This window comes from Brassica oleracea, chromosome C3, assembly GCF_000695525.1.
Source record: "Brassica oleracea var. oleracea cultivar TO1000 chromosome C3, BOL, whole genome shotgun sequence".
NCBI classification, from domain to species: Eukaryota; Viridiplantae; Streptophyta; class Magnoliopsida; order Brassicales; family Brassicaceae; genus Brassica; species Brassica oleracea.
The window spans coordinates 23478656-23500077 of record NC_027750.1 but is presented as its reverse complement, the minus strand read 5'-3'; the positions used below and the strand labels follow the sequence as shown (position 1 = coordinate 23500077).

General features: G+C 36.7%; 4 protein-coding genes across 5 annotated transcripts; all 4 read right to left on the bottom strand.

Moving 5' to 3' along the window:
• Positions 1 to 378: 378 nt before the first annotated feature.
• Positions 379 to 1692, bottom strand: LOC106331835 (transmembrane emp24 domain-containing protein p24beta2-like). Its single transcript, XM_013770254.1, has 5 exons — positions 1547 to 1692; positions 1200 to 1400; positions 939 to 1125; positions 748 to 855; positions 379 to 671 (listed from the first exon to the last, which is right to left on the bottom strand). The coding sequence occupies exons 2-5, from the start codon at positions 1398 to 1400 to the stop codon at positions 538 to 540; spliced, it is 630 nt and encodes a 209-aa protein (XP_013625708.1). The 5' UTR covers positions 1547 to 1692; the 3' UTR covers positions 379 to 537.
• Positions 1693 to 3173: 1481 nt separating this feature from the next.
• LOC106328980 (zinc finger protein CONSTANS-LIKE 9-like) lies at positions 3174 to 5899 on the bottom strand. 2 transcript variants are annotated; one of them, XM_013767536.1, is made up of 5 exons: positions 5674 to 5899; positions 4502 to 5003; positions 4066 to 4242; positions 3726 to 3997; positions 3174 to 3641 (listed from the first exon to the last, which is right to left on the bottom strand). In XM_013767536.1, the coding sequence occupies exons 2-5, from the start codon at positions 4979 to 4981 to the stop codon at positions 3512 to 3514; spliced, it is 1059 nt and encodes a 352-aa protein (XP_013622990.1). In that variant the 5' UTR covers positions 4982 to 5003; positions 5674 to 5899; the 3' UTR covers positions 3174 to 3511. The 2 variants fall into 2 exon arrangements, with proteins under 2 accessions (XP_013622990.1, XP_013622989.1); XM_013767535.1 differs by having other exon boundaries at positions 4502 to 5006; positions 5674 to 5860.
• An 11217-nt stretch (positions 5900 to 17116) lies between these two features.
• On the bottom strand, positions 17117 to 18853 carry LOC106331503. The gene is made up of 4 exons (XM_013769879.1): positions 18652 to 18853; positions 18484 to 18574; positions 17544 to 17933; positions 17117 to 17432 (listed from the first exon to the last, which is right to left on the bottom strand). The coding sequence occupies exons 1-4, from the start codon at positions 18756 to 18758 to the stop codon at positions 17304 to 17306; spliced, it is 717 nt and encodes a 238-aa protein (XP_013625333.1). The 5' UTR covers positions 18759 to 18853; the 3' UTR covers positions 17117 to 17303.
• Positions 18854 to 19164: 311 nt separating this feature from the next.
• Positions 19165 to 20669, bottom strand: LOC106330165. Its single transcript, XM_013768697.1, has 3 exons — positions 20480 to 20669; positions 19804 to 20256; positions 19165 to 19733 (listed from the first exon to the last, which is right to left on the bottom strand). The coding sequence occupies exons 1-3, from the start codon at positions 20667 to 20669 to the stop codon at positions 19165 to 19167; spliced, it is 1212 nt and encodes a 403-aa protein (XP_013624151.1).
• Positions 20670 to 21422: the final 753 nt, after the last annotated feature.

The window sequence follows — 21422 nt, the reverse complement described above, 5'->3', positions numbered from 1 at the left end:
GGGCAAATGGGTTCTCTCTCCCTCTCACTCCACGCGCCTCTCCCACCAGAACGCGCCGCCGTCTTCCTCTCTTTCTTTTAACGGAACCCAAAGCACGAGATACACACGTGATCATATATACATTATCATTGGTCGTCACACACGTTGACTTGATACTTTCTTGAACACAAACTATATATCTTCAAATTGCAAACTAGTCTACACCAAAGCCTAGCATCACTATTCACAGCTATAGCCATCTGCTACGGTTTCTCCATCATTCAAGAAACAATCAACTCCTCAAAATACATCTCTTTCTCCATTCAAACGCAACCCATATCTTGTAGGAAAGCTTTATGTTAATAGAGAAAAGAAAATGACTTGATACTTTCTTGAACATTGGGGAAACAAAAATTATCCGATGAACTAAGATTGTGTCTGTAAAAAGAGTTTTAAGTAAAAACATTCTCTGGTACATTTTAACTTAATGAGGCAAAATAAGTTCTTAGGTGGCTAATAACAAAAGTCTCCAAAATCATAATAGACTAAAATGCTTTTTTAGACACGAGACATGCCGAGTTTGCGTTCAAACAAACGACGCAGAAGATAAACTTGGAGTACACTTGCACCTATCAACGCAAACGACTCGAACAAAGCTTTGTGTACTGCTCTCTTGCTCATATTCTCATTCACTGCCCAACAAACAAGACCAAAACCATATTAATCTCTCTCAAAAAACAAATGGATATTTATAGAAAAGAATGTTACCAATGGCTTGACGATCCGTCTGAGCCTCTAACCAATGCTGCTCAAACTGAATGTTGTAAAGAGCCTCCTCTAACTTCGATATCTGCTCCATCAACGGAGTGAAATGCTCTGCACAACAACAACAACAACAAAAAATAATATACTTAATTAATAAACTCAACAATACAAAACCAATTAGAATAACACCTCACCGTCCTTTGCGTGCTGATCGTAGTACGCGAAGTGACCAAGCTGAACATCGAAGTCAATGGTTTCATGATAAGGAGACTTGTTCGTGAAACAAAAACGGTAAACTCCTTTCTTCTGGACAACGAAGTCGTGCTTGGCGCTAATCTGCTCCCTAAAGTCGTGAACTTGTTCCCCTGTCGGGCCGTGTATCTGTGTTCCCAAACAATTGGAAATTCAAAAGCATTGTTCGTATCGATTAAACGAAGGGGGTTAAGGTCTCATACCACGAGATCTACACCGTCTTCGTTGAAATGCCATTGGGAATCGGACTTGATGACGACGAATGAGACGTGGAGCGTGTCGCCTTCGTATTCAGCCTTGTGGGAGAAGCATTCTTCTCTGTCTATCACGAATCTGATACCTAGCGCTGCCTGGAAGCTCCATACGAGGCCTAATAGTACTACGATCGTAGCCTTCAAGCTCATCTAAACCAGATAAAATTTTGAATTTTTATCGAAGAACAAAACGTAATTCAATCGTTAAGAAAACGATTAGAGATTTGGACAATTGAATTGATTCAATTTCGATTCTTCTGATAGAGAGCAAGAGAGATTTACATACTATCATTTACCTTCCAAGCTCGATGAGTGACGAGAAAAATTAAAAAGTTGGGAGATTGATCGGAGAAAGAAGACGGTGGGAGAGAAAGGGAGAGAGTTCGTTCAGATAATCAGATTCGGACACGATGGAGCCTGTTTTGACTGGGGGGCAGTTTCGCGACCGGACAGCATCATTAACTTTAAACGGCGTCGTTCTATTCTTCTTTTAGTTACTTGGTCAGCGGGCTTACGTGGCGTAATATCAATGGTGGTAATATACCTTTTGAACCATTTAAGTATTGCCACATCACAAGATATCATTTTTAACTCCCATTAGTTAAATATCAACGTTTTTTATTAACCGATGAAAATCATAAACTTTGGAAAAAAATTCTTTTTTTGAGAAAGACTTCGAATTTTTTTCCCGGGAGAGCTTAATACAATAAATCAATAACATGTCAAATAGTTTTTCGATATATATTTAAAAATCTTTGTTTAAGCATATATCACTCAATCAATCTGAAAGGGTTCTTGGTTGAATTAGAGGAAAAACCTTTATTTTGGATTGATTTCTTACTTGCATCTCTTGTTTTTTTTTATCCTGTTTGGAGCCGTAAACGAGAGTGATACGAGAGACAAGGAAGAGGATCCGTTTGATAACTATAACATAGTATTACTATTATGATATTATCCTAAACGACTGATGTACAATTAAACTGCAGCTTCCAGAGCACTCTCATTTTTATGAATCCACTCTTTTGGTGTTTCTATATTTTTCTCATTTTTAAGTTTTTTGATCTAAGCCAAGAACTTTGCTGCCTGAGTCTGAATCTGAAAACTCTTTGTTCTTTTTTTTTTAGCCTTTTGATCAATGTTTTCATATCCGGGTCAGTAATCAATTTTGGACCATAAATGGTTATGAACTTGTAACAGTCTTCAAGACAATTCAAATGTGAAAGTGGTCCTTTAAAGCTACTGTAATGCATTCTCATCAATTTACATCAATGTTCAATAAACAGTTAAGACGCTAAGCAAAACCTCCTGAAAGCTGCAACAAACGTCAAGCGTGAACCTGGAGACTTTATGTGTTATCACATAACTTTGACTGATATAGGTTCTGGATACTGTCTTTAATCTTCACGCTGAAGAACCCTGCTGATATGTTGACTAAAGGTTTGCCTGTGGAGAAATTTGAGAAGGCTCTAAGCGTTCTTGGCTTAGCCAAGCACTGAGGTGCTAGCTATATGGTTTTGGGAGGTCATACGTTTGCAGTATTAAGGAGTTTAGCGCAATTGATTATCATCAAGGTGGGGTTTGTAGAGCTTTGGTGATAAATAAGTCAGTTGGTTAAGCTTAAACCAAGACTGGTATGTCAATTGAACAGGGGTTGGTTTGGTTCAGTTATGTGGATAAGTTCAAGGTTTACGGTTAGTTTAAGTCGACTTAATACTTGTAATTAGCTCTGATATATACAGAGCGTATGTGGTTAATTCCCTCTCTTGTGAGCGATCTTGTGCGATCAAGAGAGGGATTCTTCGATGATACACTGAAAGAAAGATAGTGAATTAGCTGATTCGATTCAGCTCGAGACGTAGGGTTGTTACTCCATTGGAGGGCCTGAACTTGTTAAACGCTTGTGTTCTTTTTTACAAGAATCCATAGAGCAAATAACAGAGAGATCATTTATGAGCATACATACAAATTGAAAGAAAGTCATATACAATCATATTTGTAATCTTACCTTAAATCTCCCAGACTTTTTACTACCAAGAGAACAAAACTCATGGAAATTGAAGCTTTTGAGGCAAAAAAAAACCGATTAAATCCCAAGAATGAATGATTACTTACACTAATCATCAGCTTAGTAACTTCTCAAACCAGAGACCAGTCCTGTTTCTGACTTGAGAACTCTCTCTCCATAAGTCAAAAACCTTTCTTGTTTCGATTTTCCGCCATGTTTATCTAACATTGTTTACCTCTCAAGGAGAAGAATCCACTCAATAGCTTCTGGTTGGGGTGAGTGGGTCGTAGTCATAAGCCTCACCAGCTTTAACAAATCTCCCCTTTACACGCCTTCTCACATCAGCTCTTGCTTTCCGAGAAGCATACCTCACTCTCTTATCAAACCTAAACAAAAACCACAATCTCTCATTTTAGAAAACACTGAACTTACTTCACTGATGCATGTATTGAATAAAGGTTATAACTTACTTGCGAGCCTTCTTCTTTTCCTTGTAACGCATAACCGCGTTATTACGGGTTACTGACTGTGATGTTTGAGGATGCCATGGTGGCTCACCCGTGAGCTGCACGGAAGATGATGCACCACATTCTTGAAAATCTCCAGCACTGCTTTCTCCGGTGACTCCAGAGAAAGATATGTTTGAATGTGCTGGCTTAGACGTGTAGCAAATGATTGGCTCCGTTTTAGAACTCATGAACGAGTCATCATTACTCTCAGCTGGCTGCACCAGATTCCCTCCCTGGATTAACAAAGATCATCATTAGAATCACACAAAGATGCAATCTCTTTGTCTAATGGAAAACGTACCTCAGGAGGAGCTGCTTGGTGATGTTTCTGGAAAATACTATCGACTCCACCTTGTCCAAAGAGATGTACCGAGGTGTTAAAGGCTGTTCCAAAGAGCTCTTCGTAGTTATCAAGAGCCAAGTCAACTTCATCCATACCCAAGTTTCCATAAAAGTCATCTTCACACACTCCAACATCCTTCAAACCATAACAAGAACTTGAGGGTTTAGTTAAAAGAAACATGATAAATCCATTGATGTTGCTTAGCATTTCCAGAAGGTAAATTTTTATTTTTAATATCATGAAGTTAGGGCCAAAGCTTGTAATCCCCCGGATCCGAAACCACAACATGTAATATTAATTAGTTTTGTCTCAGAGGTAATATGAGCCCGGGACCTCTGACACAATGGCCATGGTCTTTTCTAGTTGAGCTAACGATGAAAGAAAATTAAGTTACCTTAGCAAATGATGCATTTGTTGCTTGTGCTGCAGAACTGGTTTCATCTTTCTTATCCTCATTACAGTTTTGTTTGGTCTGACCATCATCGTCTATATTCAGCATACCCATTTCTTGTTCACAAGCGGATTCTCCTGCTAAGTCTGAACAAAAAGACCAGATAGAGGCGAGCTCTGAGCTTGAAGGGCAACCTGAATAGCAGCTTATACTTTGCCTCTGGTGATTATTTGAAGATAAAGTTTTGTTGTTGTTGTGGCCTGACCAATCACAGTTTTGACAGAGTGAGACTCTCTCTTCAACACACCTAACTGTTGCAGGCTGTGCATTGCATCTCTCGCAGACAAGTGTCCTAGAATGTCGTTTGGATAATGCGTTTGCTGAATGAACACTACGGTCACAGGAGAGGCAGAGACAGGCTGAATCTGATCGGCAGTACACCATTGATCTTTGTTCACCACAGAAGTCACACATGTAACCCATCTTCTTTACCAAATTTTAATTTCTGCTGTACAAGAGAGTAATATATAAGTTTACAAAAAAAAAAAAGAGTAATATATAATATTCTTTAATTAGATAAAGGACAAAGAGACTTGGTTCGAAAAGCAAAGCCTTAAAGAAGACATAGATGGAATGTCTGAATATAGGTTTGTGATCTATGTCTATAAACAGGTTGAGAATTAATAAACAAAGGACAAGCATAATCATGAGATTTCTTTTCTTTTTTGGATCAAAATCATGAGATTACTATTAACACTAATCAGTAGTCAGAGATTTCATATCTAGCCAGAGACGAAAACCCACAAAAGAAAATAATCATACTCTTTTTTTACAAAAAAAATAATAATAATCAAACTCTTCAAGTTAAAAACCCCAGAAGATCAGTAAATCTACATATTTTTTTCACTTATTTATAGTTCAAAACTCAATAATTCTTATAAATAATTAAAGCTTTTTTATCATCACAATCATCATCCTCATACGAACAAAGCTTAAAAATCCAATAATCAAAAGAAAACATGAAGAGATCGAAGATCCAATTTCAAGACAACACATATAGACAACAGAGGGATCAACCCTTCACACAGAAACAGTGATAAAACGCTAACATCAAAATAAGAACACTGCAAAAACCCTAAAAATACAGAGAGAGAGAGAGGAGGAAAAGAACTCACCGTATAAGACAAGATCTTCTGAACTATCTTCTCAAGTGGAATCCTGAAACTTTCAAGACAAACACACACAGATACAGAGCCGATTCTTCGTCAACTTCTTCAGCTTCTCTCTTTCTCTCTTGAGTTAGAAAAATGAATGGATAGAGAATGGGTGGGTGTTCCGCAAAGGGACATGTAGGCTGCTTCTGACGATAAATCAAAAAATGCCTAATTTTTTATTACAAAAAGTGCAAAAAAGTTTGGTGTAGGGTACGGTGGGTCCCTGTCGTATTTATAGTGAAAGCTAGAAACTTTCATGGACCCCGGGTTAAAGTTTTCTGGTACTACTGCGAGTGCTGAAACCAATGTACTCGCGACTAGGAATGTAACAAGTGGCTATTTTCTACCATAATGGATTCTCAAGCGTTCGCTTTTTCGATGCTTTTAGACGAATCAGAGACGCTATTTTCTGATATACTATTGTTTTTGCCTTTGCTCACTCACCATTTTGATAAATATCTTTTATTTGCTTTGACCTTACAAAAACCAAAATATCTCTCTTTCCTTTTTCGGTGGGCGTATAATAAAATATCTTTTGTTAGAAAAATAGAAGATATTTTCGATGGGAAATCAAAAAAATATCTGCGAAATTAGATACGTATGTGCGACGATTCTCTCTTTCCTTGTTCTCACGTCATTCATCCGACCGGTTACAGTTCCGGCGTCGCACTTGTTCTTCGGTGGTCGGCCGGCTTTGCCTCCGGCATCCGTAACTTCTTCTCTGGTGGTAATGGACGGTCGGCTTTTGACTCCGCATCACACGTTCCTTTGTGTTGACGGCGGCTTATCATCGGGATCTTCCCGATTATGTTCGATCTATGGTTTGTGTGTCTCATCCGTCCGATTGACTCTCTTTCCTACATCCTTCTGTTGTTCTCTTTCCATCCTTCTGAAGAGGTTGTTTCATCTTCGAGCTCTTCTTTATCATTAAAGATGTCAGATGTTCTTTAGAAAAGACGAAGGTTGCGAGATTGATTGATGTCGATTGTGCTCTTCTCGGAACCGTAGATCCGGTGGTTGTTTAGGGTTTTCTCTCTGCCGACGGCGGAGCTCCTTCTCGTCTCCTCTCCTCTCTGCTACTGGTGGACGAAAGTGGCCATCTCTTGACGCGTGTACATGCATCGTCTGGCGAACGTAAGCGTGGTGGACGACGCGTCACTCTTTCCTCAACGGTTTTGTTCTATGGGCCTAACAGGCCTTTAGTTGTTGTGTAAAATTTATCTTTTGTTTAGATCGTGTGCTTGTACTGTGTTGGGCTCTGTCAATTGGACATTGCCCCATTAATAAATTTTGAGAGGAAAAAAAAAAACGCATGTGTGACGAATGACGATGATGAGACCAGAAAGATATATTATTTAAAATAGTAATGAAATTATTACGAGTGTAACAACAAAAGTTTCAAGGATGTAAAGAAACAAAATAAACAAAGCAAAACGTGGACATCTTTTACCAAAAAAAACGTGGACATGCAATAAAATATGATTTTTAGTTTGGATGAATTTAATCTACAACTTTTAAAATATTAAATACAAAAAAAAAAGTTAAAGAAGTGTTAGAAATTTTAATCACACTTTGAAACTAGTGTTATTTTCTATATAGCCTGGACAGTTACCTAACTTTATGTTTTCATTGCTTAAATATCTTCAATAATGGTTCGCTCGCTTTATCTTCAATAACGGAGCCTCAAAAAGAAAGGGAAATTGACAAAACAAAAAAAAAAGAAAAGAAAAAAAGAAACTAAACAAGAGGTAACTTTGGCCAAGCTTTAAGGTTAGTGTTTAATCAAAATGAATGATAAAATAGTGAGTTATCGCTAGGAATAAATCATGAACCTTAACTGGATAATTATCAACAAATCAGCTTGAAACACACAAGTGAAAAATACTAATCATCGATAAAAAGCAGGAAAAAAAGAAGATAAACCTCACTGAAAGATTTGTAAAAAAATGAATGTGATACTGAAATGTGAGTTGGATAGGATTCGAAGACGATCCGAACTATCGTATAAAAACATCGTATTCCTTTCTCCAATATAAAACCACCGCCTTAGAGCTGACGGCACTCACTTAATTTTCCTTTAAAGATAACACTAGATTTTGATCCGTGTGAATATTTAATTTGTGTTTGTATTTAATAATATATTTGTAAATGTAGTCATATTTGTAAATGTAAATGTTATATTTGTATTTAATTTTATATTTTAGAATTTTAGAGTAAAATGTATCACCGATATTGGATATTATATTAAAAAATATAACATTTATATAATTAGATCCATGTCTAAGATATATAGCGAACAAATTTTTTAAATAAAAAGTACGAAAATAGACACTTATGAATTATCATGCTATTTATAAATGATACATTAGCTATAATATTTGTAAGAAAAAAAATGATTGTTAAATTTCTATCAAATTTGGAACATATACAATTAAGATTTAAATTTGTAAGAAAATAAAATAAAAATATAAATTTTATGTAACTGATAAAAAATTATAAATGTGCTTAAGTTTGTGTACATTTAAACCATGACTTTGCCGATGTTTACTTTTATTTTGTAAATAAATTATTTTGTCTAAGTATAGTATATATTTTAAAATTTTACATGTGTTAAATAATTATTTAATAACATTTATAAGCATAATAATTTATAGTTTATATTTTTTAATTTAATTTTGTCTTGTAAACCGTCAATTGTATTACCATAATTTTTAGAATATGATCCGTGCTCTATACAAATGTTTTATTTTGTTTTTTTATGGATCAAAATTTTACGATAATGTCTAATAAATTATTTTATATACATGTTAAGTTGGTAAATAATTATAATGGTGCATGTAATATATTTATATTGGTAAAAAGAAGAATTTGTTCCAAAAAAAAATGAAGAGTAACGTGAATTGTGGGGGAGAATGAGACAAAATGTAACTTATATTGCTACATATATTTTGTGTATATTATTGATATTCATTAATGTTTATAATATTAATATGAAATAGATAAGTTAAAAGATTTATATTGAATTGATTATGAATTTAATTTAGGAAATGTTTTATTAATTTTGAAAAAGACATGAAAAGCATAGAAGTAGGAGTAATTATTACTTCATTAATTTTAGAAAATATAAAGATTATTTAAAAATAAGTTCATTTAACTATTTCAATGAAATTATGTTGTAAATATTGTGCAAGTTTAAGGGTTAATCTTAATTTGTACTTCTCTTTTGATAGAGTAGATTAACTAACTTATTAGTTATTATACTATTCCATGAGTGCCTTTTCTAAACTTCACACCACATTTTTCTCAGTTATATATGCCTCTCCCACCAATCATAAATCATTAATAATATTAAAACATCCCACTCCAAGGATGATATCATTAGCTATCATACAATAACTAAAAGCTGAATACTAACAACAGAGAGACCATCCACGTCGGCCATTAAAATCAGTCAATGGGGTGTCTTCTTTTCTCTACCTTACATCCTCTTTGTCGACATGGACCAAATGTATTAGGTTTTTCAAAAAAATGTTTGTGGTCCATCTGAGACCCATCTGAGACCCTTTATCTTTTGTGTGTCCGTTAGCTTTACCCGATGATCATCCTCTCTTCCACGTCATCCCGGTAACGCTTCTGATCGAGTTTACTGATTTCGAATGATGTGATTTATTGCAATTAATTAATCATATGTTTGGTTGTTCGACATGGTTTTGGTTGATGAGATTCAGATTTTTCACCTCCTCCATCAACCGAAACGGCTGTATATATGGGCCATGTTCGTTTGTACAACTGGAAGATGCATCCAGATGCTCCATTTAGATGTTGTTCGTTTCTTCATTTTGTCCATGCATCCAGATGAATCATCTGAATGCAACTATGTTCGTTTGCACTTCATTTTTAACTTTCATCTACATCCATATGGATTTGTTAATAAAATGATTAAAATATATATTTTTTACGTTTCAGCGGAAAAATAGCATTTTTACGGTTTTGGCGGAAAATATTTTTGCGGTTTTTGAGGAAAAATGTGTTTTTGGCGAAAAGTGTATTTTTGTTGTTTTGGCGGAAAAATATGTTTTTATGGGTTTGGCGGAAAAATACGTTTTGCGGTTTGGACGGGAAAAGTGTGTTTTATGGTTTTGGCGGGAAAAGTGTTTTTGACGGGAAAAGTTTTTTTTCACGATTTTGGCGGGAAAAGTTTTTTCCTGTTTTGTCGGAAAATTTTCATTTTCCGGTTTTGGCGGAAAAATGCGTTTTTTCCGGTTTTGGCGGGAAAATTTTGTGTTTCCGGTTTTGGCAAGAAAATGCATTTTCCAGTTTTGGCCGGAAAATGCTTTTTGGAGTTTGGCGGAAAATTTTGTTTTTTGGGATTTGGCGGGAAAATGCGTTTTTTTTTTGTTTTGACGGGAAAATGCGTTTTTTTTTGTTTTGACGGGAAAATGCGATTTTTCGGTTTTGGTCGAAAAATGCGGTTTTACTGGTTTAGCCGAAAAATGTGTTTTTATGGAAATGTGTGTTTTACGTTTTTTTTTGCGGAAAAATGCATCTTGCGGTTTTGGCGTGAAAGTGTGTTTTTCAATTTTTGCGAGAAAATGCATTTTTTGGTTATAGCAGAAAAATGTATATGGAAAAAATAGAATTTAGGGTTTGAAAATAATATTTTGATTTTAAAAAGTCATTTTTGTCATTTATCATTTTGGATTGATCTAGATGCATCTGCATCCAGATGCACCATCAATACTCACCTTCATTTGGGTGAGAATTTGAGATGAGTTTTTAAAAATTCAGCTGGGTGATCCATCTGGATGTAGCATTATAATGCACAAAACGAACATCGATTTGCATCTTATCCATCTGGGTGAGCAAACGAATAGGGCCTCATGGTCATCAAGTCAAGTCATAAACCTCTTTCGTATCATACTCTTGCGGAAACCCTGGGACTAAAACTTCAATGGCGATTACTTAGCTCCACTTAACCAAACTCTGCGTTTTATGTTTTAGTAGACTAAGGGTTTCATTGCTCTCTTTCTTCGACCTTTCAACCTTGCCGTCTTCGCTGATTTTAACATGCAAACCGACGATTTGTTTTCTTAAGAGAAGAAGGAGCCCGTGCGCCGTAGGATGGATCAGACGGTGGCGTGGATGAGGATGGCGGCTTTGGTGCGTCGTAGGGCACATCGTAAGGAGAGGAAGTTGGTGACCGTACGGTGGATTGTTTCCGTCGGAGGAGTAAGGTAGTTGAGGAGGTGGCTGTTGATTTCTAACAGTAACCTGACATCGCTGGAAACGAAAAGGTAAACACTTTTCAAAAGAGATCGAAGAAGAGAATGATTCATCCTTAAAGCTCTGTTTCTTTTAGTTTTTGATAGACTTTTTTTTTTGTTTCTGCATGACTTAGGAGAAAGAAGCAAATAAAGAAGTTTTCAGGAAGTATTTAGAGTTCAGTGGAGTTATTGATTCTCTCACCAAAGGTATTGTTTCTTTTTGTACACTACACCATTACTAAAACATACTGCAACAGTTTCTGTATCAAATAGTTTGATAGTTTTCCGACATTATAATTTGATTTATACTCTTTCGTATGTTCTGGAACACAATGTGGGTTTCGAATGTACTTCTGGTTGTTTTGTATGAGCAGGATGACAAGCAGTTCCTGGACACCTGCTTTGTTTCCAACCAATATGTACACAGGTGATCATAGCTTTTATGAACTTAATCCTCATATGACTTATGTTCGTATGAATAAGATCTAGGCCTTGCAGCACAGACAGTTCATGTGGTAATTGCTGCAACTTCGTTGAATTCCCCCGTAAACTCTTAACCGGTCAGGTACTGATAACTTTCTCTGCTGATATACATCTTCAGCTGTCCGTTTTTATGATCGTTAATGGTTGGTTTCTGCAGGACATGTCCTACAAAGATCAGTCAATACTGTATGAGCCCATAAAAGAGCTTGATATCATGTTAAACCAAGTGAGTTAAAACCAGATCTACCTGTGCCTTATCAATTCTGTTGAGGAAAGTTCAAACTTTTGTTTTGTTTATAGACTGTTTTAGTAGATGCAGGAGTTTCAGTAGATATAATTTCAGGCGTGAATGATCCAGTAACTTTGGATTATCTCAGCAGGTTTACAAATACATAACAAACACTAGAAAAAAAATGTTAGTATGGACATATTATCTTAAGGCCGTTTTCCTTTTCTACAGCCACCGATCAGTTGCCTTTTCCCTCGATCAACACCTTATAACACCTTCAGATCATGTAGAAATCTTCACTCATTTGATGTGGATAATATCAGGTATGATTACTGTACATAATGGACACAATCTCTTAACTGTAGTTCATTTTTTTAGCTAAACCTGTTGGGTTCTTTTTGACATTTTCTTGCAGATTTCTTGGAACTTATGGTAAGAAAATCAATGACCTTCACAAGTACTCAGAAGCTAAAAGCAAGCTTGATTTTGTCGAAAGAACACTGAGGTGGTGACATCTTGCTCCCACTGCACCTAAATACACTCAGTGAGAATTCACCTCCCCCCTTGCAAAATATACATTTTAGTCAATTGGTTTGATTCACTTCTTTGCAGACTGTTATCCTTTCATTGATGGAGACTCTTTCGTGATTGAAACTTGCCCTCATGTCATAAATATAACAACTGTTTGGTAAAAGGTACAATCTCCTTCCATAGAAATTGATTATATAATTTTATAAATACATGGTAGATACTTTTTTTTTCTTGGGTCAAATAGTGCTCTAAATATGTTGGGTAATATATTAATGTTGCAGGGTCAGAAAGTCAGCTGGTTAGGTTGATCTGCATTCCTAAATTTTGTGAGATCGGTATTGCTGTTGTAGTGAGTTGAAATTTGAGAAGATATCATCCTCAGTGGAATTCAATTCTTCTTTCGTATCTCAATTCATCAAATATGGTTGTTCTTTGGCAGAAGAACTAAAGGAATCGGGAGTGTCACGCACGTAGCTTTAACATTCAGTTATAAAGTTAATCACAACACTGGAAAATGTAGGTCTCTAGGTCCAGCAAAATAGATATATGTTATGTATTTGCAGAGAAATACTTTTTGAGATCTTTGGAAGTGTTATTGTATTATTTCATTACTTTGTATATATAATTTTATAAATTCCAGAGCTTTTTTTTTAGAAAACCAAACTATTACAATTCTATATTGTTCGTATAAATTGTTAAAATTTTAAACCTGAATTTCATATCTCTTGTCTTACACTATTTAATTTATATACTAACAACTGCGTAAATAAACATTAACCCATAAATTTCAGGTTTTAAATATGAAACCGCTAATAACGCTAATGATCGATCAAATCATTACGAAGATAAGATATGAAAATATCTAACACATGAGTTTACCAATCATTTTTATATATCAACCTAATCAAGCTGTTTCACTTTCAGTGTTCTATTTATCACCATTATAGACAACCTCGAGAAACAAAAATTAAAAAAACGACAATTCCGTACACAAAACTACACAACACATCAATAACTAATCCGGAGACACCGCCAAGTCAGCCGTTTGTAAAAACGTATTATATTTAATTTTCTTTTCTTGTGTCTATGTTTTCTCTTCATGCAATCTCCGTTACCGTGTCTCTTCTGCCATCAATAGTGTTTTCTTTACTCACTTTTAATGAATTATTTTCAATTTCCTCTTTCTCCTTATTTGAAAACCCTTTGTTTCTCGAGAAAAATATTCTTTGTACCCTTTCTTGAACGAATCTACTCCTGAAAAAGTTAAAGATATGTTCTTTGTCAAATATCTGAACTATGTTTTATTTTTTTTATCGTCTTTGATTGTGATTGTTTTTTTTTTTTTTGGTTTCAGCACAACGCTTTCCATGAGTCACCACATATCTGAGTATGATATGGCAGAAGAAGGAGATCTATTCAAAGCTCTTGAAAAAGTAGTCTTATTCGTTGATCAACTCTCAGCTTCTTTATCAATGATCTATTACGACAAATAATTTGCACGAGCTTTGTTTTATAAAAACATATTCACCTGTTGCTTTTTACCGTATTGAGTTTTTTGATTTCAAGATTCACATATAACCTAAGCTATGTTGTTGAGAACTCCTGTATGGGTGATGATAACACAATAGACCAGTTTTGTTTGGATTGTTTTTCACCCAGGTCTGGCGCCGAAGGAGGTTTCAACCCTCTAGGCTTTTTGCAGGTCCAGGGAACTTGGGATGCTTAGCTCAGTGTTGATCCCTCTTAGCTCACTGCTACGACTTTTTCAATGTTTGATTATTTTTATAAGCATAAGAAACTTGGGCTGACACATATGTTGTTAGTCCTAATGCTAAAATAATAAAATCAACATTTATTTGATTACTGATCGCAAGATAACAGTTCGTCTCTTTTCACAGTTCCGAACAAGTATATAGAAAAAAAAAATTCACAGCCTTTTCTAAAAATAGATATTTAGACCTATGTTTGGAAACTAAGCATAAAAATTATCTACCAGATTAAAACTCCAAAATTGTAAAACAATTGTGTTAGATATATATCTAAATTAATTATTTAAAATAAAACTTCCATATAAATGATATCTTGCATATTTACATTGTTTTATCCATTTATTCATGTGCATTTTCATCATATAGATTAGGATTTAGCCATGTCTAGGTTGCATTTTGCATATATATGTCTCTATTAGGTATTGGAGTACCACATGGGGTTCCTGGAGACATTTGAGTACATTTGGAGCTCAAAGGAGGTGATTAGAGTGATCTTTGGACGAGCACTGCCTGGAGCGACTTCCCAGCGCGACCTACCGGAGCGACGCCATGAACTCGCTCGCCCTATACGCTTCGGAGCGACCTCCTAGAGCGACAAGGCGAAGTTGCTCCAGCTCCTAGAGCAACCTCACCACAGCGACGTCTTCAGAGCGACACAGCCAGGTCGCTCGGGAGGAACGACCCGGGAGCGGCGTCTTCGGAGCGACACAGCCAGGTCGCTCGCGAGGAGACGACCCGAGAGCGACGTCTTTGGAGCGACACAACCAGGTTGCTCGCGAAGAAACGACCCGGGAGCGACCTCTCGCAGCGACGTGCCGAGGTCGCTCCACGTCTATTTGTTTGGCTGAATTCATGTTTTCTTAAGGGCCTTTTGGTCATTTCATTATGCACATTTTTACTTTTCAAAACCTATGTTTTAAGTACCTTTTTTGTAGCCACCAAGAAGGACAATCTCTTTTTCCTGAGAAGAACTAGTGAAAACTTCTTTTGATTCAGATTTGATTGTTCTCGTCTTGTGTTCTTGTTGATTTCTTATCTATTTCTCTACATGATTAATCTGAAATCCAATATGGGTTTAAGAGGAATCATGGAGATTAGTGAGTAATCACCTTTTTGAATTCATGGGTTAGAGAGATTAAGGGTGATTAGGTTAGTTATAGGATGTTTTAGTGTAGATCATTCTTGTTCCTTGCTAGTAGAGTATTAATAATGCATCTTCTCAGTTGGCCACTCAAAAGTTGATCTTTAGGCATTTCTCACCCACAAGGTGTTTGATGAAATGACTGAGACAACTCTCCTAAGCTTTTAACATACTTTACCAAAGATATTTGTTGTTAAAGGTGTTAAGATAGCCAATAGACTTGTTAGTAATGATTGCTTTCATATTATTCAACCAAAGACATTTGATGTTTGAGGAATGTTAGTAAATGAACATTCATCTAAACATAGAGTTTGTTTAAGATTGTGTCTAAGCTTAAGGTTGATAGTTTGATTGATCGTTTGCCATCTTTAGTTCGAAACTTGATCACCCAAGGTCTAATCCCTATACCCATGAGTTCTTTTTTCCCTTAGTAAAGAAAGTCATTTCATTTATCATTAATAATTAGTTTAGAAACTTCTTAAATCATTGGTTGCACTTAGATTAAGTGAGTACTTGCATTCTCAGTGCTTGAAATCCCTCAGAACTGGTTCGACAATCACTATATTACAATATTTGTCTTAGGAGCCTTGAAAACTCCCAATATCAATAAATAAACTGAAATTTAGCCAAATTTGAAAATCATGTAAAATTTCAACTACCCAAAAAGATGATGTCTTAAGCAGATAGAATCAATATTAATATAAACGACCAAAAGAATGTAAAAATATAGATATGAAAAGAATTGAAGACAACAATAACTAAAAACTGAATATAATTGAACCTATAAAAAATATGAAATTTATATAAACAGAGAACTTACATACTTTGCAAGCATAATTCATACCCTCGTACGATCTATCTAGCCTTCTATTTTAAGTCAATATTTTATAACTAAATTTTGTTATACTCAATTTATGATTTTGAACTTTTTTTTCTACGATGCAACTTCTTATTGTTTATGCTAGCCGGTCATACATATTATTTTTATTGGGTTAGTTTAAAGCTTAGGAGTTGAATATATCTGAAACTAGCTTTTGGATTTATTTAATTAAAAAGAAAATAAATAGAAAAATAGAGGAAATAGACGATATGAAAAAACTGAGAACAAAGAAAATCTCCGAACTAAATCAATAAAAAATGATTTGTTATTATTATTATTTTTCAAGAGTAAGATATTGTGTATATATTAATATTATTGTTTTAAAGAGAAAAAATGAATAAAACTTCAGATTGTATAATTTAGTCAATGTACATAAATATTTAAATGTTAATTTTCCAAAAGAAATAAATAAAGAATTTTTTTCAAACAAATCCAATATAAGAATATTTTTTTCAAATTTTATACAATTAGAAAATATATGTGCGGTTAAGAGCTCTAGTTTGAATAAAGAAGGTTCGACTGGTGACTATTCTGGAAACAAGAGGAACGAATAGGAAATGAACGTAGAAGAATAAAATTGCAGGAATGAAAGAAAATGGTTGTTAAAAAAAGAATGGTAGGGAATAAGAAGCAAAAACTATTCCTTGTGAATGATGATTTTTTCGAGAACATTAAAGAATAGATAATTCCTCTTCGTTACTTGGTCACCATTCATACCGGGAGAATATCTCATGAGTTGACACAGCCTAACTTTTTTATTTTTTTTTTAAACACTGATTATATTAACAAAATATTACATAGGTGGGATTCGTTTTTGGATTACAAAGTCCGGCAAGTTCTTCAAACCTCCGGAACCTAAAGCTCCAAGAATGAAGAGGCAAAGCCCCACACACGGGAAGACTAAAAGGATAATTACCAGAACCAATTTAAAATAGAAGAAGTGGGTAAACAGATCAAAATAAACTTTCGCCTAAACGTGAAAATAAAGCATGATGATAAATAGAGCTTCTTTGAACAAGGCAAAGCGAAGCTGCCATCCATAACTTCACCTAACTTTTTTAATCAGAATCACTAAATGCTTAATGTTAAAGTTTTAAGATTTGCTAGAAAAAAAAAAACTCTTCGTTTCTTATAGAAATCCTAAGAGGAAAGCATAGTGACATGGTTTTTGACTCAGCTGAGCAAAAGAGTCTTAACAAAGAGCTACAACAATACTGGAAATTAAGTGCAAAGGTCAAAGCCCATACTGTAGCAGTAGTGTTGGGCCATGAAAAAAGACCTGACCTGAGAAAGATTATCCGTAAAGAGCTCGCCATGGACTTTCCTCTTCTTTTGATGTCTTTGATGCGTTCCACTTGATTCCGTCTCTTTCAAAACACAGTCCGGTCCAACTAGCCACAAGCTCCCCTGTTTCATGGATCACCTGTGATGACAATCACACATTCAGTTGAAATCCACCATCTCTCAAGAATTGTTGATAGATTTTCATTCCAATAAATATTCACAGTGTATGAGACAAATAAAAAAAAATTACCTGAAGCTCTTCGTTTAGTGCTTTATGAGATACGCTACTACTTCTCTGCCCTATGAGAATGGAGGTAGGCAAGCATTTGACACGAGCTAGATGAAGCAAGCATGACAAAGGCTCATGAAGGATCTGCATCAACGGTGGTGGTTTCTCGACGCGAGTAGCAAACAGCCTGGTGGCCTCTGTTTCTGGACCAACTTGAACGTAACGAAGACTAGCTTTTCTGCTGCTTGCTTCAAGGGATTTGTTATTGAACTTAAGCTTAGATGCCGCCACAAAGAAAGGAGCCACAATAGTCGGCAGAGCCGATGATTCCCTTGTAATCATGTCAAGCAGTTCGTTCATTGCACACACTAGCGCAGGAGGCTCATAGCTCCGCAGAAGAAAAACAGAGACCTAAAAGAAAAAAGAAATAATCATAAAGCTAATACTATAAATAATCATAATTTTCATAAAGCATTCAGCTATTATTAGTCCACGGAGGGACTCCTATCTACGGTCACATACCATGCACATTCGACATGGAAACAAGAATAAAGTCTTGCAATACAATTATAACAGTGATGATGATGAACAAACGATACAAGAGGATAGATCATCATCACTAAAACATAAACCCTGATCAAGCTTATTCGGTAGCCCCACAACATAAAGTTAGGTACCAGAAAGACTAATGAAAAGGCATTTTTAATTGAGCTTCCACTCGCCATTATCAACACACCTCTAAACTTAAAAAGTATCATAAGCACAAGAAACTTAGATTCTTTCACATTTCGCCATAAGTTTAGGGTAATTACAATCGACCAAGTCATCAACTAGTGAAGCGAGAAATGAACACGAGACACCAAGAATCAATCATACAATCTTCAGCTTAACTATGGATCAACAACTAACTTCCAGTTCTCATATTAAACAGGTCATCCCACACGGAAGAGGCAATTGAAACCTGATAAGCTCCATCTTCATCGACGAAGTGAGCGACACTCCCGCCGTCTTCGATTCCGTAATTAACCAACGGAAGGTGGATCTGCTCTTCTCTGCGGAAGGATTACAATGTTAGTGAGGCGGGAAAAGACAGATGGGGGGAATAGAGGAAGGGAGGAATCTAATTTACAGTTTACGAAGAGAGGAGGTTGGATTAGGGTTCAGCGCATCGGCGATGGTCGCCGCGAATCCGTCGGATTCATTCCAGAGGATAACAATCTTCTCCGCTACTTTCATCGCCGTCGTCGAGAGAGTTTAGACGTAAAGCTTTGAGGATCCAACAAGCTGTTTTAGCTTATAGCGCAAGACGCAGCTATTCTTTCTCTTTTTGGATTAGTCCCTGTGTTTTTCTTTTTTTGCGTTGAAGTCCCTATTTTCTCCTTTTTGCGGTTTCTCTCCTTCTCAATTTTGATAAAACTGACATTTGAGTTTTATTTATTTTTTTAACACTGAAAATAAACATAACATCTTGGGTTTTGGTTCCATAAGCAGATACCATAAGGAAAAACCAGCACCAAAGCAGAAAAGAGACCAAAATAAAGGATGCCACTAGACATCATAAAGAGAAAGGTAGGAAAAGGTTGATTACAGAACCATAGAGATCAGCTGCTACATACTCTCGGTAATAACCAAAGCCTTGATCTTATTGGCTTTGACCTTCAAGTATGAGCAAGGATTGGAGCCAAGCCGGGTCTTGGGATGCAATGTAAGAGTGGTACTTGCGCCTTGTTGTAACCGACTTTGCAATCAGGTTAGCAGCCTCATTGCGTTCCTCCACAACATGGTCCAGTCTCCAGAACTCAATATGTTCCAGCAGGGCGTTTATCTGGGCAACGATCCAGTTGAGGTTTGGAGAAGGTCTTGGAAATAACAAAACTTCAAAGATAATGTTATTCTGCCTCATGTTTTTCATGCTCTCAACGGCCCAAAATAATGCTCTTAAACTAGCTTCATGTTTGGACCTTACTGCGGAGTACGATCTCCTGCTATGTGAGATAATATTGCCTTGTGAGTCTCTGAGGATCCACGACACACCACATTTGCTTTGCGCATTAATCCAGGAGGTCCCCAAGTTGCATTTGAAAGCACCCACTGGCGGTTTACTCCAAGCTTTGGCACTTGAAACCTGTTCTGTTTCAGCCTGAAGAGAGTTAGCTGCGATCCAAATCTCTGCTTCATCAAAGGCCAAAGTAACTATTTGCCTTGGTGGTACTACAATGGCTTTGAAAGTATGAGAGTTCATATCCTTCCATCTGCCATAGGAGCCAAGGTATAGCCTGACGGATCTTCTGCTCTAGTCTGTTGTTGTTCATGACAGAGATGAGGTGAAGCATATTCAGAAATACTGAGTTCCTTGAAAATCCTGCAGGAGGGAGAGGGACATTTGACAATTCCCAAGTTTGGCGAGATTTGTCACAGTGGAACAGTACATGACATATGGACTCGCTAGCAGCACCACAGCCGAGGCACGTAGCATCAATTGGGATTCCTCGGGTTTGAAGCCTTTCTTTAACTGCTAGAGCACCGGCTAAAGACCTCCATATGAAATGCTTGATCTTGGGAGGAGCTTTGATTTTCCATATGTTACTCCATAGTTTTTTCTCAATCGGTGGCAGAGCTTGATTATGCTGACTCTGGAATTCCAGCAAGGCATCTGTGAACTGATAACCACTGCGGGTGCTATAAGTACCATCCTTTGTGAAGCTCCATCTGATAGAGTCCTCTTTAGACAGATCTGTTTCATGAGCATAATACGCTCAGCATCCTCCGGAGAAAAGGTATCAGAAACCATGTCTCTGTTCCAATTTGTAGTGCCATTAAGAAGTAAGTCTGATACCTTCAGCGGCAAGTTAACGTCACTATCAGCACGGTACATAGGGGGGGCAGAACAACGTCAACAATCCAGTTCTCCGCCCATACATTTGATTGGGTTCCATTGCCAATGTGTCTACACAGACCTTTCTTCAATAATTCCCAACCATGAATGATGTTGCGCCAAGCAAAAGAAGGTCTCGTACCCGTACCGCAGTCAAGGAAAGAGCTTCTAGCGAAATACCTTCCCTGTAGAACCCTTGCCACCAGGGACTCAGGTCGACTCCATATCCTCCAGGCTTGCTTGCCAAGCAAGGCTTGGTTGAAACGACCCATATTATGAAAGCCCATTCCTCCTTAATCTTTTGGCTTGCAAAGCCGTTGCCAAACGACCCAAGGTATCTTCCTCTTCTTGTCCCCACTACTCCACCAATACTCCACTATGGCACTTGTGAGTCTAGCACATAGATCCTTAGGGGGTTGGAAAACAGACATAGCATATATAGGTAGAGCAAGAGCGACATATTTGATTAGTATTTTCTTGGCGCCCATAGATAACGTCTTTGCATACCAGCCCTGCAACCTTCCTTCCAACTTCTCCTTAATGAAGTTGAGTAAGTCTTTCTTTGACCCTTTAAAGCATTCTGGTAACCCAAGGTAGGAGTCCTCTCCGCCTTCTTGAGCTATGCCTAAAGATTATTTTATGTCAACCTTTGTCTGATCGCTGATCTCCGCACCAAAAATAATAGACGACTTTGATGTGTTGATCACTTGACCAGAGGCTTCTCCATACAGTTTTAAGCAACTCTTGATCTCTTCACTCTCCAAGACTGTGGCTTCACACATTAGTAAGCGCTCATTAGCAAACAACAGATGATGAACTGGAGGACACTTTGACGCCAACTTAATACCGTGGAGCTTCTCTTGAGCTTCCACTTGATTAAGGACATTGACTAGAGCCTCCGCACAGAGTATGAACAGGAAAGGAGAGAGAGGGTCTCCCTGCCTCAGACCTCTCTCCGGTCTAATGAAGCCATGTGAGCAGCCGTTGAGAAGGACATCATAAGTAACCGAGTTGATACACGACAT

What these genes read in the sequence shown, in the direction of transcription:
- LOC106330165 (XM_013768697.1), bottom strand. Translation starts at nt 20,669, where the DNA reads ATGGGTCGTTTCAACCAAGCCTTGCTTGGCAAGCAAGCCTGGAGGATA. An exon ending in TTGGGAATTATTGAAGAAAG is followed by an intron (nt 20,257 to 20,479) that starts GTCTGTGTAGAC and finishes CTCATGAAACAG; the next exon opens with ATCTGTCTAAAGAGGACTCT. An exon ending in CAGACTAGAGCAGAAGATCC is followed by an intron (nt 19,734 to 19,803) that starts GTCAGGCTATAC and finishes AAGCCATTGTAG; the next exon opens with TACCACCAAGGCAAATAGTT.
- LOC106331835 (XM_013770254.1), bottom strand. Translation starts at nt 1,400, where the DNA reads ATGAGCTTGAAGGCTACGATCGTAGTACTATTAGGCCTCGTATGGAGC. An exon ending in AAGACGGTGTAGATCTCGTG is followed by an intron (nt 1,126 to 1,199) that starts GTATGAGACCTT and finishes TTGGGAACACAG; the next exon opens with ATACACGGCCCGACAGGGGA. An exon ending in CGATCAGCACGCAAAGGACG is followed by an intron (nt 856 to 938) that starts GTGAGGTGTTAT and finishes GTTGTTGTGCAG; the next exon opens with AGCATTTCACTCCGTTGATG.
- LOC106331503 (XM_013769879.1), bottom strand. Translation starts at nt 18,758, where the DNA reads ATGAAAGTAGCGGAGAAGATTGTTATCCTCTGGAATGAATCCGACGGA. An exon ending in ATGAAGATGGAGCTTATCAG is followed by an intron (nt 17,934 to 18,483) that starts GTTTCAATTGCC and finishes TTTTTCTTTTAG; the next exon opens with GTCTCTGTTTTTCTTCTGCG. An exon ending in CACTAAACGAAGAGCTTCAG is followed by an intron (nt 17,433 to 17,543) that starts GTAATTTTTTTT and finishes TTGTCATCACAG; the next exon opens with GTGATCCATGAAACAGGGGA.
- LOC106328980 (XM_013767536.1), bottom strand. Translation starts at nt 4,981, where the DNA reads ATGGGTTACATGTGTGACTTCTGTGGTGAACAAAGATCAATGGTGTAC. An exon ending in CAAATGCATCATTTGCTAAG is followed by an intron (nt 4,243 to 4,501) that starts GTAACTTAATTT and finishes TATGGTTTGAAG; the next exon opens with GATGTTGGAGTGTGTGAAGA. An exon ending in ACCAAGCAGCTCCTCCTGAG is followed by an intron (nt 3,998 to 4,065) that starts GTACGTTTTCCA and finishes TTGTTAATCCAG; the next exon opens with GGAGGGAATCTGGTGCAGCC.